At 43.3% G+C, this 18,613-nt stretch overlaps 2 protein-coding genes across 6 annotated transcripts in view; one reads left to right on the top strand and one right to left on the bottom strand.

The window, feature by feature from the left end:
* Positions 1 to 18,613, top strand: part of LOC100765785 (E3 ubiquitin-protein ligase TRIM9) — a 99,796-nt gene that overhangs the window by 27,071 nt on the left and 54,112 nt on the right. The window lies entirely within an intron of this gene.
* LOC100766078 (alpha-enolase-like) lies at positions 12,918 to 14,220 on the bottom strand. The gene is given in 3 exon segments (XM_035445281.1): positions 12,918 to 13,417; positions 13,420 to 14,049; positions 14,052 to 14,220. Coding segments are annotated over 3 exon segments (1,299 nt in total).

The following is an 18,613-nucleotide window of genomic DNA, read 5'->3' on the forward strand; positions in this document are numbered from 1 at the left end:
CTACACAAGTGTTGTGACATGGACACACACACACACATAAATACAAAATAAATTTTCAAAATACATTTTATCCTTATTTTTGAAAGTTATTTTTTTTCTTGGACATAAAAATTTGGGCTTTTTTTCATTAGTATTTTGAAGGTTTATTTCAAGTCCATCTTTCCTTGTTCTTGATGGGATGTGAGGGCTACTTGTCACTCCGCCTCATGCAATGTGTCTTTTCTAGAAAATGTCATGCTTTTCTGTTTATCTTTGATTTTAGGAGTCTGCCATGTGTCTGTATTTCATGCATATACATATGTCATGTATATACATATACCATGAATATACATTACACGTGTTTGCATATTATATAACTAAACTAGATTCTGCTTGTGGGAGAAAACATGTTACATTTGTCTTTCTCTTCTCCCTGCTGCTCAGTCTCCATCTCCATATGTCTTTCACTGCATAATGCAGACTTGGATGTCTGTTAAATGCATTAGGAAAAGTGTATAATATTTATCTTCCTGGGCCTGTCTAATTCTGCTTAACACGACGGATGATCTCTGGTTCTGTCTCCTTCCCTGGAAATGATGCTGTGGAGCCCTTTTTCTTTCAGTTTGTGTAATGGCTATTAACTTCTTTTCAGAATCCCTTGTTCTGCCTACTATATGCTGTTAAGCCCAGTAAGCTGATATTTACTATAAATCTGCTTTTCTGTTCTAATATTCCCATATGGTTCTTTTTAAACTATATATTTTATAGCTCAAATTTTTTCTCTGAAATTCCCCATCAGTTCATTCATGATCAGTTTTAAACACAATTATTATAACTGTTTTGAAACTTCATTAATTCCAACATCTGAGTTATCTCAGAGCGACATTTTTGTTTGTTTTTGGGTTTTCTTTTGTTTTGGGGGACAGGATTTCTCCATATAGCCCTGGCTGTCCTGGAAATTGCTCTGTAGACCAGGCTGGCCCCAAACTTAGAGATCTGCCTGCCTCTGCCTCTGCCTCCCTAGTGCTATGATTAAAGACATGTGTCACCAAGCCTGGCTCAGAGTCACTTTTTATTGCCTCTTTTCTTCTTTTCTCTGGGATGAGCAAAAATGTCACAGATAGGACATAGGAACTGTTAACTCTAAAAGAAGAATATATATGTCATCAAAATGCTAATTCTATAAATAAAAGGTATAAAAATATAGACTAGGAAAACATGATAAATATATATATTCCTATAATAAACAACAAGCAATCTGATTTTTAAAGCTGACACAAACAGATGCCTTATAAAAATATGCAGGATGTCACTAGGCACATAAACAGATTCTCAGCACTAGTCATCACCAAGAAAGTGTAACAGAAAGGACATGGGACAAGGAAGCCCCCACCATTGTTAGAGAATGAAATGAGTCTTGGAAAACTGTTAAATTCTTATATAACAAATCATTAAAATGACAGATAGGAATTTACTCAAGAAAGATGAACACACACACATTCACACGCACACACACACACACACACACACACACACACACGTACGTACGTACGTATGTATGTATGTATGTATGTATGTATATATCCACAAGACTTACAAGATCATTCACAGATGTATTGATAGTAGGATGTGGTGCTAGAGAAAACTAAGTGTCTATGAGCAGGAGCATGGGTAAATGAATTGTGGGAGAAGCCAGGATATGGTGGTGCACACCTATAATCCCAGCCCTCTGGAGGAAGAAGGGTTATGCAAGTTCAAGGCCAAAAGTCTTATGTCATAAAAGAGAAAGACCACACACACACACACACACACACACACACACACACACACACACACACAAGTAAATCATGGAAACTCCCATGTAATGGCATGCTACTCAACAATGTAAGGGATGAGCTCACAGTACAGTACATGTTACAAGGTGTGTGAACCTGAAAAACAGTGTGTGAAAGCAACTCACACACTGCCTGGATCTGTACAAATGAGGATGGCATTGTTAATCCCAAAGATGGGAGGAGAAAGACCACCAACCCAAATCATCGTGGCCAAATTAAATAAAGCAAGCAATGAATTAAAGCAAGCTTTTTAATTCATGTACATGGACTGCCTCCCCCTAAGTTGGAATTTGAGAGGTCAACATGGGATTTGAGGAAGACAAGACTTTTATACTCAGGTGTAGGGGGTTTCCAAATGGGAGATTTGGCAGGCAAAATAGGCAGAGTTACAGGAGCAGGACATGAGCATAACAAGTTAGTCGTAACAACCTCCTGAAAGAAAGACATGGTTGCAAGGTGGGCATAACAACAAGTAGTCATCACAAGGTAGTCATAGTGGTCACATAACATTTTGAAACAAACGTAGGGTTGCAAGATGGTTATAAACAACTTTTTGAAACAAAGACATGATTGCCATTCCTGGAACAGCCAGTACAGAACTATTTGTAGCTAAGGTTACAGGTGGGGCATAGCCCAATCCCTGAGAAACAGATTTAATCATAAACAGGAGTGAACCCAGTTTGTCTTTACTATAAGATGTTTTTCAAGCCTAAGATGGAGACAGGCTGGTTCTTTGGTATGACACATGCAGAGACTTGCTAGGACTCTGACTTAAGAATGACAAGAAGAAGATGAGCTGACATATGATTGAGAAGACTTAGCTATCCTGAAAAGAACTGAACAAATAAAAAACAATAATAGGATCTCAGAGGGTAAATAATACGGTGAAAATGATATTTCTCCAGCATTAACCCAGAAGGACAGCACAGTCTGATGTGGGGAAGGAAGACTCAGAGCTGGGAGGCACATTCTGACTCTGACATGTTCCATTCATCTGGGAAGGAAAGACCCACAAAAGTCTTACAATTAGAATACACTTCTTTTACAGAATTTCTTCCACATTTTCTTTTTAACGCGTTATTTGGAACTCTCTTGTTCTCGTTGTTTATTGTTATTTAGTTATTTGGTTTTGCTTTGCTGGAGGTGGAACCTGGGACCTGGAACATGCTAAGCAAGCATGCTACCAGAGCCACACCCCAACTCTGGAGCCGGAAGAAGGTTTCCTGATGCTTAGATACCCTCAGTAGAGGAGTTTAGTCAGTCTCCATTGCACTTCCGGTTCTATAACCCCGATTTGAATGTTTGTGAGCACATAGAAAAAAAAATAATGTTGAAAGAAAAGCCTCCCTCAAGTGGATGTATTTTTAACAGATGGACAGCATTTCTTATTATTAATGAAGGCACCTGGGCATATTTGAGGCTTCTAGGCTCCCACAATTGCTGTTTCTGTAGAAACTAATTCCGAAGCCATGTGGTAACCATAGTAACATGAGGGCAAGTTGCAGAAGTAGTGCTTAGGAGAAATGAAAAATCTTTCCTTCCCCTGTGCTCTGATTTTCTACTCTGTTCCTTCCCTCCCGGAGGGAAGAGCTGGTTTCCTAGGACACCAGAGCAAGGGTGAGAGTGGCAGGTGGCGGTGTCAGTGCTGATACCTGGGTGGGCAGTGGGCCTGGCCTCTTGATCATTAGTTCTTCCTTTACAGACATATTCTAACCTGGCCTGGAGAGCATATGAACATGTTTCTTTTGAAATGGAGAGCTAAGACTAAGACTCACTAAACTTAAAATCAGCAACATTTTTCATATTCTTCAAACATCCCTTAACAAATTCCTTCCATGATCTTCCATTTGTCATGTTGAATTAATGTGATCGAGATACACCCTTAGTGTCTAAACCGTAGGGGCTTCAATAAAACATTGTTTCTTTCCTTTAACAGTCATCTGACTGTCGTGCTAAAGCTATCTTTGGCGTCTAGCATCTTGGGTCTCTTTCTGTCACCTGCGAGGGTGCAGGAGGGTTCACAGTGAGATCTGCCCTCTTACCTCCACATTAGGTGAAGGGGAGAGGGTATGTCCCACAGGTGGCGCGCGCCACTTTTGTCGCTAATTACATTGGTGAGAAGTTAGTCCCAGGGCCACACACACCCAGCTGAAGACAGGCTAAGCAAAGCAGTCTTCATTCTGGGTAGAGAGATGGCTTGTAGACACGATGTCGTTTGGCTTCTTCAAACAGAAGTTTTGCTGCTGGCCAGATGGAATGAACTTCTCCCCAAGTGGGTGTGAAAGTTAAAGCACCTGGAACCTAGTTCAAGGGCATGACTTAAGAAGAGTGAGTATTTGGGCCACCCTTGAGCATTAGCCCTGAGTTCTAGCTGCTGTAATCCTTATGGTGGGCAGTGGTGTGGACTAGCCCACATTCTGAGACTCCCCAGCCACGTTTCTGAGTTCTCCACTTTCCCCCCAACATCTTTAATGATAACTTACTGGATATCACTTCTGGCTGTAATGTATTTAGAGAAGCACTCTTTCCAATTAGTTGTGGGTTTAAAAACTAAAGAATCTTGGTTGTTGGAATGTAATTTAAAACTATGGTGTAAAATTGGCTTGCACTTGGAGCCCAGAGATGTCTTTTTGAGTAAACTATCTTTAGCTGCTCTTCCTGGATAAGTGTGTGTGTGTGTGTGTGTGTGTGTGTGTGTGTGTGTGTGTGTGTGTCCACTGGCTCTGCAGATACCATCTTCACCTTTAACTCTAGCATTTTATGCATATGGCTTCTTGTCAAAATGTTTAAAGCATATGGATTTTATACGAGTGACTGAAGTTTAAGTCAACAGTCTTTATTACTAGGAGAAATGTAAATAAATTCAGATTAAAAGACCTTTAAAAAATTTTACAACAAAAATGGGGCATGCAGACCCGATTTTCATGCCTTCTGAAATGTTTTCATACATAGTACTATTTTTGCCTGGTTTCTCAAAAGTTGAGTGGATCGTAAGTTAATAGTTGGCAACCAAATTTTTTAACTTTGATTTTTAAGACTAGTGTGTTCTATTTTAGTGAGTAGAATATTACTATAAAGCATAGGAAGTCCAAATTCTAATAGTAACAGTGGTGACCACCAGAAAACAAATCCTTTTCTTTTCATAGGAAGTGATATGGACAATTCAGGGAAGGCCATAAATTAGTCTGGATTGTTCTAGAAGATAAACACATTTCAATTCTGTAAGAAAGGGTAGCGCCAATAATATTCATGTGAGTGGTGGTAGCAGAACAATTAGCTGTCAGTCATTTGAGCCATTTGCTTCCCAGCGAAGGCAGGGCCAGCATTATGCATCAGGGGGTTGGTTGCTGCATTTAATGGTGATGCAAGTAAGAACTGGGAGGCTTGAGTACAGACAGCATCAGCAGTCACGTGGTTAACACTCATCCTGTGCTGGCTACCCAAAGTGATGACTGCTCCAAAAAAAGAAAGCTCAAGGGTGGTTTTGTTCATGATGAGAGAAGGGCTCATTTATTTGTTCTTTCATTTGATGGGCAGAAGCTAAGTCAAGGCAGGAAGAATCTTAACAGGCTTAAGACATGGCTTAAGCTTAACAAATACCTGATTCCTCATCCTAAACCTTAAGAAACAATGCTTTCCATTTGAAGAAATGTAAGAGAAGGCTCTGGCAAATTGTATGAAGCTGGACAAAACAGTAGTGACTACAGACACAAAGAAATGAAGGGGGCAGGAAGCTGGTGGGGAAATCAAGGTCTCGGGCCAGGTGCAATTAAAATAGTGGGACCCTGAAACTGGGAAGCAGGAATATGCATAGAAAGAGTGAAGTCAGGTTTTCTTATTTCATCTACTGAGCTGCGGATGCAAGCCAAGTGCCTGGGTCAGTGGCTTCATTTCTAAGTGGGAATCCTGTGACAGACAGCTTGCTCTGCTCATGTAAAATGACATTTCCAAACTGCTGGGAAATGCTGGCCTCATCTGCTGAATATGAAACTTTATGTATGAGATGATGATGAGAGCTAGGATCCAGTGTAACATGTCTCCCAGGAGGGATTATTTCACGATAAATTCCCTCATTCTGTTCTGGCATATTTGAATAGACTTAATGGCTAATGTACTGAGACCCAAGGCTAATACAGAAATTTGATTTTTTTTCTAATTTGGGAAGCAAATAAACATCAATATTTTCCATTCCCTGATTACAAATTAATTTCTGATCTACATAGAAAAGCAGGTGCTTTTTAAAATTTTTTTATCTGATTCAAAAATGATTAATCCACAGACATAATTGTGTTCTATTGTAAATGTTGCTCAGCCACTTGTAATAAAGTGAGCTAAACACCAGAGATGTGAATGGAATGTTAGGCTATAGGATAGTCAGGACAGGGGCATCTGATTTTAGAGACCTTATCAGAGGCTGGCCCTTACAGAGTGCACTAGGAAGTTTTCCATGGTTGTCTAAAATATTTAGTGAATAATAATTGAGTAAAACTCATGAATGTAAGCATCGAATAAAATATGAATATTGGGTTTCAGGGGTTGTTGTTTTGTTTTGTTTTGTTTTTCAAGACAGGGTTTCTCTGTGTAGCCCTGGCTGTCCTGCAACTCTCTCTGTAGACCAGGCTGGCCTTGAACTCACGGAGATCCACCTGCCTCTGCTGCCCAAGTGCTGGAATTAAAGGTGTGTGCCATCACCGCCCAGTTGAAATATAAATATTGTAACCTCAAATCTTCGGGCATTGTATTCTTGGGTTCTAGGGTTCACCTTATCTTAGTTTCCTTGCCTCTGCATAAGTCATTAAAGAGTGACTGGGATATACACGGATTTGTCCTCTCTCACCACCCTTTAGGGCAGAAGGCTAACACACCCAGATTGACAGGGTGGGCCTTCCTGCCTGGAGACCTAGGACCCAGCTTCTAGAAGCCACTCCTGCTGCCTGTCTCAGCCGCTTCTCAGTCTTCAAAGCCAGTGTTTGTCTCTCAGGCCATTCTCCTTTTGACCCTCCTGCTTGCTTCTTCTGCTCTCAGGGCCCTTGTGAACCCTGTGGTTGAAATCCAGGACGAGCTCCCTGATTGGTTATTAGGAAACTTAATGTCATCTGCAACTTTAATTCCCCTTTGCCTTATAATCTAACATATTCTTGGGCTCCGGGAATTAGGATACAGACATGTTTGGGGCACCATTATTCTACCTACTGCCTGTTTTCCCTTATTGTATAATCTCTCGGTTCAAGATGTGATTGACCTGGGCTCGAGAGGTGGCTCAGTGGTTAAAAGCGGGTACTGCTCTTGCCGTGGACCAGAGTTCGGTTCCCAACATCCACATCAGGTGTGTCACAACTGCCTCTGTCTCCAACTCCAGAAGATCTGACATTAAGGTCCCTTCACTGAGTACATGACCCAAACACACACTCACATATATGCATAATTAAAAATAATAAAATAAATCTTTAAAAAGAAATGCTTTACAATCAATGTGCTAAGATGTGGTTTCATAGTTTATTGCCAATGTTTTTTGTTTGTTTGTTTGTTTGTTTGTTTGTTGTTTTGTTTGCTTTTTGAGACGGGGTTTCCCTGTGTAGCCCTGGCTATCCTGGAACTCACTCTGTAGACCAGGCTGGCCTCAAATTCATGGAGTTCAGCCTCTGCCTCCCAAGTGCAGGGATTAAAAGCCTGTGCCACCACACCCAGCCTTGGCAATATTCTCATTGGAACATAAAGTTAAGGCTGAATCTCAAAACCCAGGGCTCTTAAATTCAGTTAGATGGTGACTTCAAAGTAACGAGTCGAGTGAGTACACTGAAGGACAAATCCTTTCTATCCTTTGAATCATAAACCATGTCCTTAAGGTGTCAAAATTATTTCCATAGTAAGATTAGTTAATTCCATGATCCGTTCCTGGACTTCACTTACGAAATTTTAAAGCAATCATTTTTTAAACCTCAGATAGTCACTCAGTTTTCTTTAGAGATGGTAACTGTTTAAAATGATGATCTACTCTGGTTTGTAATAGGTCTCTTAGGTGTTTTTTTTTTTTTTTTTGGTGTGTGTGTATGTATGTTTGGGAGGTAGCTTGTTTTACAGGTCATGCATGTCCATGGAGTCCAAGGGTCAATATGAGAAGTCACTTCTCAAGAGCTGAGTCCTGAGGAATCAAGCTTGGGGCCCAATTCTTGCACAAGCACTTGACTGACTTACTTATTCCCCCCCCCCCTTTTATTTTATAGCCAATCTTTAGCTTTTGATGATAATTCCTCATCTATAAGAACACTTGTGATCAATCTTCCATTGAACTTGAATATCTAAGAAATTCTTAGGGAGTGTTGTGTGAGCTTTTCTGCATTTGGATGGCAGCATCCTCAGTGGTCAGTGTGCACTACATAATGCTTCCTTCAGAGACAAGATTGCCAGAAGACCCCAAAGAAGGCAGCTGTATGTCACAGAGTGACACTGTAGTCAACAGTGGACTGTATGTGATAGCTGGAGGAAGCAGCTGTATGTCATAGAGTGACATTGCAGTCAACAGCGGACTGGGTGTGATGGTTGGTTGGCCTAGAAGATTCTATCACTTACCTTGATTTGGACACAACATTGATGCAAATGGCAGATGGCTACACTGTGCGGTTCTCAACACCTCCCCAGCATGAAGTCACAAAATGATGTACGAGAATGCCAGGAAGGGGGGAGGGGGGAGTCCCTTAGGACGTGGGGAGTGAGTGGCTGTCTGAAATGTAATATCTCAGGACTCTTGAGGCTCTGATAAGTACTAGGAAAGGCTAAAATAAAGCTCACTCTATCGTCACTAACAAAACATCTCACAAATATGAATAAAATGCTCTATGTTGGGCCTAAGGTGTTGGCTCAGTGGTTAAAAGCACTTGATACTTTTCCAGAGGACCTGAGTTCAGTTCCCAGAACCCATGTCAGACAGCCCACAACCTCCTGTAACTCCAATTCCAGGGGATCTAACACCCCTTTCTGGTCTCTGTGGATTCCTGCACACACATGGCATATACATACATACATACACACACACACACACACACACACACACACACGCATACATACACACACAAACATACAGAGACATGCATATTCACATATTTTTTCAAATGCTTTCTGCAAGGCATCTGACAATATTCTTTGTGATCTTCATTGGTTGTTTCTTTATGGGTAGTGAAATGGTAATTCACTCCATGACTACCAGCCATGAGATCATATGACTGAAATGATATAACTGCTGACCCCCACCTCTCAACTCTTCATGATGCCTAGCTAAGTTTGTCCACATGTGGAATAAAAATGGGGCTAAATAGAGATGTGCTGAATGGGGGGAATCTGGGTGCATTGTCACAGCCACTGAATTGGGCACTCTGGGTCTGGGTGGCCTCTGTGTCAAATTGAAGTTCTTACTTTGAAATCAAGGACTAATTGCTGATTAATGATAGCTGGGACAGACACACAGCTTCAGGCCATAACAATAATCTCCTTCTCCCTTCTCAAAATTAAATCCATAGGGATTAAAGATAAATTTCATGTTGCTAATAGCAACAGTAACCAGAGATAGCTCTAAGAGCTGCAGCCGTTGATCATCAATTTAATTCCTGGGAGAAGAGAAATTCTAGCAGGTACACAGTAAGCATAAAAGGGGTTTTGAACACATGTTATTAACTCCAAACTTTAGTTCCTAATTAAAAGCCCTGGCCTTGGATCCTACCTTTGTCGAGGGTTACTTCTACTGGTTAAAGAGTCAGGTAGTTTGCTCTATCATGTTTACATGCAAACATTTCTCTCTTTTAAACCACACTGGTGATTTTGGAAAAATACATGTTGGGAGAATTAATTTGACACCAAACCAGACAAGAGTTTTAGTGGAACTCAATAGCTAGATCATTGCAACAATTATATCAAAGACCTTAAATGTGGATGACTTGCCTACCCCATCTTTTTCTTTCGAGAGCCCATATTTATAGCTCATTAACAATGGTGGTTTAGGAAAATTAAGCTATTTGTATTATGTTCCTCTGCTAATTACACCCACGCTGGTGAGTTATGTAAATGCATGTCTTCTAGAGAGCTTTGTGTAAAAATTCCCCCACCTTCAGTGTGCAGTGGAGGCATTCCAGGCAAGCCCTGCTAGCTCTTACCCCACCCAGCCCACTGCCATAGTTTTAGCTAAAAACAACACAGGTCCCTTGGTATCAGAGGGGAAAAGCCAGGGCTCCTGAGTACAGTGGAGGCTTTTTTGTCCTAGGTGAGCAACACAGGATGAGTTAGGGATCCAGCAATCCACGGCCACCAAAGCCATCCTGATCAATGGCTTCCAGGTCCATCATCTTGAAAACCTGAGGAGCGATTTTATGAAGAGAAAGAAAGGTTTTTATAAAGGAGTTTATTATAGGAAAGAATTTGCGAGAACGGAAGCATGAGCTCCTGTGTGACAGAAGCCACACCCAAGAAAGGGCTACAGTGAAGGTCTCTTTCTGGGATTAACAAGCTTCACTGGGCTGCAGCATGAGCTGGCCTTTCATTTGTCCCACCCACAAGGCACACCCAGCTTTTCCATCCCTCTGTCTGGACTGGAGTTTCTGATATACCCTCAGCTGTTTGTTAGTGTGCTAAGGAAAAAGACAAGAAAGATAACAAGAACCCAACCTATGTACTGACAATCCTAAACATGTCTTTCATTTCTAGTTTCCTGATAGGATCAAAGTCATCCCAGTTTCCAGCCAAACACAAGAGGCAGAACTGCTTTTGAGGTCTTTGCCCTAAAACTGTCTGGCCAGTTTCTTTCTCCTGTTCTCATCAACCTGCCAAAGATGGACCAAGGAAAAGAGGACTTAGAATGACAGCAAGAAAGGAAGGGGAAAGAGAAGGCAAAGGAGATAAAGACAAGAGAGAGTCAGGGTGAAAGAGCAGCAAGGCAGCATGAGGAGGGTTGGAGAAGCCGTTCCCAAGGGGCTCATTACTCATGCGGCTGGCAGGTTGGTGTGATCCAGCTCAATTCATGGTGAGAGCATCCATGAAAATAAAGAAAAACAGATGGTGATGAAAGAAAGGAAAAGAAGGCAGAGAAGGATGGAAGGAAGGAGAAAGAGAAGAAAATAGGAGAGAGAGAGAGAGAGAGAGAGAGAGAGAGAGAGAGAGAGAGAGAGAGAGAGATTTGTAACCAAGCTTAGAAGACATGCAAGGTTATTTCTGTCACATCTCTTGGGTTGAACAGATTCAGGTTCAAGAAGCGGGAACACAGCACAACCCGTCCTGATGATGGGTTACATTATTGGAAGCATGTTTAGAAAAGGGTTAATACATGGGTGTGAGCATTAGAAAACAATCCTCCATTGGGCAAGCTTCCTGCAGTGAGATCTTTGTAACTCTGTGTGTCAACTCAGATCATATCGGTCTCCTCATGGAGACTTTCACCCATAATCTCTTCCAGCCAGACTCTGGATTTATATAATACTCTAAATGTCTGTGTTAATATTATGTTATCATACCCACATACTTGGTTTTAATAAATGAACAAGCAATGGGGATTGATCTTTCTAAGGGCATTTCTTGTAAGTTGCTCCAAGTAGTGTAGCAGCATTGGATTAAACGCGTGGGGAGGCAGGACTGCACTAGGCACATGCCCACTGCTAAGAAACCCTCATTCTGCTCCAAGTTACTGCAAGCCCTGATGTGATCTTTCTCAATCTGGATAAATGAATATGGAAAGCGTAGCATGGTGTTTATATAAACCATGTTCTTGGAAATGATATGATGATATGGGATGATTATTAATTTATAGGTCCTGGATCCAACCCAGTTACCATCAAGGTTTTCTGAAATAGTGGTGTGCTAACAGGTTAACAACACATCAAAGGACTCAATGTTCATGGTAGATAGATAGCTGTAAGCCTTGCCTCGTGGAGCCCTGAACACAGGTGAACTGTGCTAATGGGACAATATTCCAGACCATCCTGAGCTAGTGCAACAGAAACAAAGAATAGTGAGTGTGGTTGCTAGTTGAGAAACCTCATAACAAGTTAGTAATGGTGATGGTGCAAAGACAAAAGTACCCAGACACCCCTGCACCATCTCTTCCCATGGCCTTGCCCACAGCCCCCACCCGGTTAGGCAACTTACCCTCCTGCCCCTTCCTGCTGAGTTTCCTTCTCTTGAGCCTCAGCTCTGTCTGAGGCTTCTTTGGAACCCTATCTCCAGACTGCAGCCTTCTTCTTCCTAGCATTGTCCACACAGCACCTTGTCCACACACTGCATGACCACTCTCCGTCACCACTGCCTACACTAACTCATACACTGTAACACTTTTCTGTGTCATTTGCCTGCCTGCCTGCCCCTCCTCCTGGAATTCTGGCTCCTCAAGACCAGAGCCTGGGTTCTATTGGGCTTTACAGTTATGAGCCAATGACTTTCACCCAGAACATACTCAAGGGAAGGATCTGATGAATGGACAGACAGACACATGTGAGCTTTCCTAACAGCACCTCTTCAGGAAGAAAGCATGAGAACCTGTCCCTCGGCATCCTGATATTGTGCTGGGAAAAGGCATGGTGGTTCCCTCCCTAGACTGTCATAGTGACTATGCTGCTGTCTGTGAGACCTGGGAGGTGAGAATCCCCAGGACTGGCCTTTGCACTCAGCAGAGCCTGAACCTCATGAGTATGTATATTCAAAAGGCAGAGATTGTTAAAAGATGCAATGGTTTCCCCCTAAGCTGCTAGAAAATCATCTAACCCCAAAGCCCTGTGTGGTAAACAGTTTGCGAGTGTAATTTGATAGGGCTGTATTTTCTTTTCTTTCTTTTTTTTTGAGGGCTCTTACTGAGGCTTTTATTTTGTATGCAGAACCTCTGGGGTGGGGGTCTTGCCTGTGGCCACCCTATAGATTGCACTGGGCTCCAGACACTAGTTTGGAAGTGAGGTGACAGAAACAATGACTCAGCCAATCACATAATTACAAAGCTGGGGTTTCCAGCAGGGCTCCAGGTGGCCTAAGGAAGCAGTGGCATGGGAGGGACAAGCAGTGGGCCGACATTGAGCAGTCTTGATGACATCAGGGACAGGGTCTAAGCAGCAGGTGTTTCCAGGATCTCTACCCACTTTACTTGGCCAGGGGGTTCCTGAAGCATCTGCCAGCAAATTTGGCCTTGCTGCCCAGCTCTTCCTCAATTCTAAGGATCTGATTGTTCTTGGCCAGACACTCAGATCGGCAAGGGGCACCAGTCTTGATCTGCCCAGTGCAGAGCCCTACCACCAGGTCAGCAATGAAAGTGTCCTCTGTCTCCCCGGAGCGATGGGACACCATGACGCTCCAGCCATTGGACTGAGCCAGCTTACAAGCCTGCAGAGACTCGGTCACAGAGCCAATATGGTTGACTTTGAGCAGGAAGCCGTTGCTGGACTTCTCACTGACAGCCTTGGCAACCCTCTTAGGGTTGGTTACTGTGAGATCATCCCCAACCACCTGGATGCCAGCACTAGCTGTGAAATTCTTCCAGGCCTCCCAGTCGTCCTGGTCAAAGGGGTCCTCGATGGACACCACTGGATACTCCCGGATGAAGGACTTATACAGGTCAGCCAGCAGGTCAGGTGTGATGTACTGCTGGGGTCATCAGGCGACTTGAAGTCCAGGTCATACTTGCCAGACCTGAAGAACTCAGAGGCAGCCACGTCCATGCCGATGACTACCTGGTCCTTGTAGCCAGCCTTCCCGATTGCGTTTTTCAGCAGCTCCAGAGCTTCTTCGTTCTCCAGGATGTTGAGCGCGAACCCCCCCTCATCACCCACATTGGTGGCATCCTTCCCGTATTTCTCCTTGATGACATTCTTCAGGTTGTGGTAAACCTCTGCCCCAATGCACATGGCTTCCCGGAAGCTTGACGCCCCCACGGGAAGGATCATGAACTCCTGCATGGCCAGCTTGTTGCCAGTGTGGGAACCACCATTGATCACGTTGAAAGCGGGATTGGGCAGAATGACTTCAGGGTTGCCAGCCAAGTCAGCAATGTGACGGTACAGGGGTACCCCCTTTTCTGTGGCACCAGCTTTGCAGACAGCCAGGGACACTCCCAAGACGGCATTTTCCCAGAATTTAGATTTATTCTCAGTGCTGTCCATCTCAGACATCAGCTTGTCGATCTTCTCTTGCTCCACAAAGTTCAGTTTCTTGCTAAGCAGAGGAGGTGCGATAGTTTTATTGCTGTGCTCAAAAGCCTTTGAGACACCCTTCCCATGTAGCGAGTCTTATCATTGTTGCGGAGTTCTAGGGCCTCGTAGATGCCAGTGGAGGCACTACTGGGCACAGCCGCTCGGAAGAGATCTTTTGAGGTGTAGAGATCAACTTCAACAGTGGGGTTCCCACGGGAATCAAAGATCTCTTGGGCGTGGACCTTGAGAATAGACATTTTCTGACAGTCGGTGGGCGAGCAGGAAAACAGACGGCTGTGTTTTCAATGTCTTAACTTTGACAAGGGTGAGTAAAATTTAGAAAACACCTGTGTTATGTGGACAGGAACATATAACATATAGACAGGAGGTCTGCAAAGTGGATTCTTCAACTGGAATAAGTTTAATACGAAAGAAAAAAAAACACAACTCATACCTCAAGGGACTAAGAAGTAGTTTATTCTAGAGCCACATATGAGTGACCATGGCCCAGGAACACAGATTTAGGTTACCCCAAATTCCTGTGTTCCAATGTGGAGGTTGTTTCATGGAAATTTTGTGGTAACGGAACCAGAATAGAACGGTCAAGGCACTTTAAAAATATATTGGTGGAAACATTAAAGAGGCAGGTTACAGCCAGGCAGGTAGGCCCTGATTGGTCTTTGATTTGATTGCAGAACAGGGTTTTCTCTCTCTCTCTCTCTCTCTCTCTCTCTCTCTCTCTCTCTCTCTCTCATTTTTCGAGACAGGGTTTCTCTGTGTAGCTTTGTAGACCAGGCTGGCCTCGAACTCAGAGATCTGCCTGCCTCTGCCTCCCGAGTGCTGGGACTAGAGTCATATGTCACCACTGCCCCTGCTGAATAGGGTGTTCTAAGTTAATACATTCAACAAATTTTATCTTTTTTCAGGATGTTAGAGCTGACTCAGAGGTAGGCAAGGGATGGTGGAGCTAAAGGTAGCCCAGGCCCTGAACCTGCAATGTTCCAAATTGTCCACAGTCATTGGAGTTTTAATCCATCAGCCTTTGTAAACACAACTTCTTTCTTGGAACTCTCATTCTCTCTCTCTCTCTCTCTCTCTCTCTCTCTCTCTCTCTCTCTCTCTGTGTGTGTGTGTGTGTGTGTGTGTGTGTGTGTGTGTATATGTGTGTACACAGAATGTATATGTCTGTGAGGGTGTGTGTGAGACTATGTGTGTGTGAATATATATACAGTATAAATTGTTCTTTCATTGTGAATGGCATAGAGAACTATACTAATGTCACATACCTCCCAGTTGAAAGTTTTGTCCTTATTTGCATATTCTCCCTTGCCAAACAAATATAAAACTATAAAATGATTCATGTTTCCCCTAGTGTTTGGTACCTTTCTTGTGGTATTTTCTTACCAGATACAGATGGCTACTTGCATGCCTTTCCTAGATGAGGCCTCATGGTCCTTAACTCATACCCCATCCTGTTTCTCTTTGCTCTTCAAGGCCAGACCTCTCAAGGTTGCCAGTGTTGGGTGTGTTGTGATCACGGAATTAGAGTCGGTCAGGTAGCTTTCCATGGAGCTGTTGGTGGGATAGTGACTTCCCAGCATCTATAGAATACTCCTCTAAGCTGTGTCCCTTGGTCTGCATCAGGCACTGCTCAGCACAGCTGTCATCACCCCAGGAGCTCTGGTGAGAACAGAATAGACAAACGCAGGCAGCAGCAGAGGCAGCAGAAGGTGCTTCGGGAGGGGTGACCACCTCCAACCTGGGGCAAATCAGGACAGTATCTTAGTGTGAAAGGGACGGGATTCTAGGGAGAGGCTGAGTGTGCAAAGGCCCAGAGTCCCAAGGCCATCAGCACCTTCAGCGTAAATACTGTCCCACAGGTGGTACCAGCCAGAACTGAGCAGTGAAACACTATGCCCAGTCTATCACCAGAATCTTCGAGATCACTTATTATTCCATGCCTTTCTGGGAAATCTTTCTTTTCATATATTTACTCTGTTATAGTGTCACTGTTTTCACACTTCACAGTGTAAAACCTAACACTGTACTGGATGCTTAGCGTGCTTTGAAGTGCCATTGCAAACATCGCATCTGTGTTGAGCTGGCTCATATCTAGGACTCCATGCTGTGGGCATTTTCATTATCCCAATTTGCTAAGGAAGAAACCAAGGCACCAAGGGTTCACATGGCCAGAGTTACACACATTAAATGGGAGAGAGCCTACGACTACACGCTTCTTCCTTAACCCCAAAAGTAATTATATTATTGACAGCCTTTCCAGGTCTTCTATAAGAGTAAAAAGCTGAGAGGTTCTATTGCAAAACAGAAGACCAAGAATATGCTCTAGGCTTTTGAAGTCTCTCTCTCTCTCTCTCTCTCTCTCTCTCTCTCTCTCTCTCTCTGTCCATCATATGTACATAGTATGTGTACAGGTGCAGAGCAGGTATCATTCCATCTTTTTTAAATTTAAATTTTATTTTACTTAAGAAAGAGAGAGAAAATCTCTCACTCACTTGAAACTCATCCATAAGGCCAGGCAAGCTGGTCAGCCAACCCCCGGGATCTGCAGGGTGTCACCTCCCTGGTGTTGTGAGTAAGTGCACACCACCACAAATTCCAGGAACCAAATTCAGACCCTCATGTCTTCGAGGCACTTTTCTGACTAAGCAATCTCTTTGGCTTTATCTTTTTATTACATCTTATTTAATTAGTGTATGTGTGCCCTCCTCTGGCCTACACACACACACACACACACACACACACACACACACACACACACACACACACCTGGATCAGAGAGAAGCCAGGGTTGAAAGCAGCAGATGAGAAGTCCAGCCCTGTGTCCATGGAAACACTGGGGCCAGGTTTGGAGTATGATGAGTAGCCAGCAGCAGATCTGCAATGAAGCTGATCATGTTCAGCATCCTGGGAAAGGTTCCTGGTGTGGGGACATCAGTTCTGCCACCATTTCTGGTAGGACCAGGCTTCCAATGGCCTCAGAGGGATATTCAAAAGAGGAGCATGCCCATAGGAGAAAAATAGACTTCATCCTACAAAAATCAAGTCAGTTTTGCCTTTTATCCAGCAGTGACATTGAAGTGACTTCAAGGCCTCCATTTCTCGACAACATTGTCCCCACACTGGTCAGTATTACTAGAAGTTCTTTGAACTTCAGAGTCTCATCAGATCATCAGAAATGAAAGATTTAAAAGAGAAATCTTTGGCTTAGATAAAAATTTAATGTGAATGAATTTCTGTGAAAGGATAATGATGGGTTTCTGAGATGGAGGAATATAGATGGCCTCAAGGGATGGGCTGAGAGACAAGGGCAAGATGCCACGTGGAGAGGCCAGAACTTATTTTACATGGCAGTCATTATCTTCTGCTGGGTGGGGACAACCCAGGGTAGGTATTGAGGGACTTGCTCACAATGGCTTCGGAAGCAGTTCTTTTGTTTGTTTGTTTTCAAAACAGTGTTTCTCTGTCCTGGAACTCTCTGTAGACCAGGCTGGTCTGGAACTCACAGAGATCCTCCTGCCTCCGCCACTAAAAAAAGCTGTTCTTTTAGCATAAGTGTCATCATGCTGGGGGCTGATACAGCCTCTGCAGAGGTGTGAGAAGCAGTCTCAGATACCTGAGGCTGTGCGTGCATCCCACCTCCAGCCTGTGCTGTGGACATCACCTGTCTTCAGCAGAGCCTGCTGTGTCAGCACGGAAGGCCACCATTCAGAAGAAAACCCTGGGTACAGTGTCCTCAGGGATGTGAGGTCCCGTGGAATTCATTTGGTGAATTATAGTACACTGGAGTAAGAGCTTTTGTAACACATTGTCATCTTTAGACTTTTAATTTAATTAATAAATTTGAGATGTGTGCTATATTTTTAAAGTACTAAAGTGCTGGGTTGCTAGGAAGGCGAAATGGAGGGAAGTGTACAATGGTAACTCATAACCTCAACTGAGAAGCAGATAATTAGAAATTCTTGCCCCCTGGTTGCCCTCAGAATAGCTCTGGAAACCTCATCCTCTCAAGGAAATAGAAGGAAAGGCAGGCGGTGGGTAACATGTCATTGGATGAAACCCCTTCTTGGATTGAACCATCACTGTGGTTCTGGAGAGGGCCTGGTGCTCATCGGGGTCCTGGAAGGGAGGATCTGGAGCTGCAGCCCAACAAACACACTGGCTATGTTTCCCTGTGTGATGTCAGCAGTAGGTTCAGCCATCATCACCTTGCACTATCTGTCTGTGTTTGTGCACCCTGTCACAGGCTCTTCTTTGGAAAACATCACACAGTTATTTAGTCGCTTACAATATCAGTCAGGTCCCATGGCAAGATGTATTTCTGTGGGAGTCAAACCTTAGATTCTACTTTGCTGGGAGAAATCTGTTGTCATGGAAACCATTCCTATTTCGCCAGGATGGAGCTGCATGGAAACAAGTTGATAAAGATACTGAGCAGAAGGGTGAAAAAAAAGTCAGACACAGTTAAATCCATTTTCCTGGGTAATATTGATGATCCCTATTAGTGTTACTGTAGATAGAAATCAGCCTGTAAATATGGAATTCTAGCAAAGTTATCAATCCTGGTGAGGCAACACCCATTCCAATGAAGACACTATCTAAGATACCCCAAAGCTTGTCAGCTATTAGAAT

Source organism: Cricetulus griseus, chromosome 5 (genome assembly GCF_003668045.3).
Source record: "Cricetulus griseus strain 17A/GY chromosome 5, alternate assembly CriGri-PICRH-1.0, whole genome shotgun sequence".
In the NCBI taxonomy this organism is placed as follows: domain Eukaryota; kingdom Metazoa; phylum Chordata; class Mammalia; order Rodentia; family Cricetidae; genus Cricetulus; species Cricetulus griseus.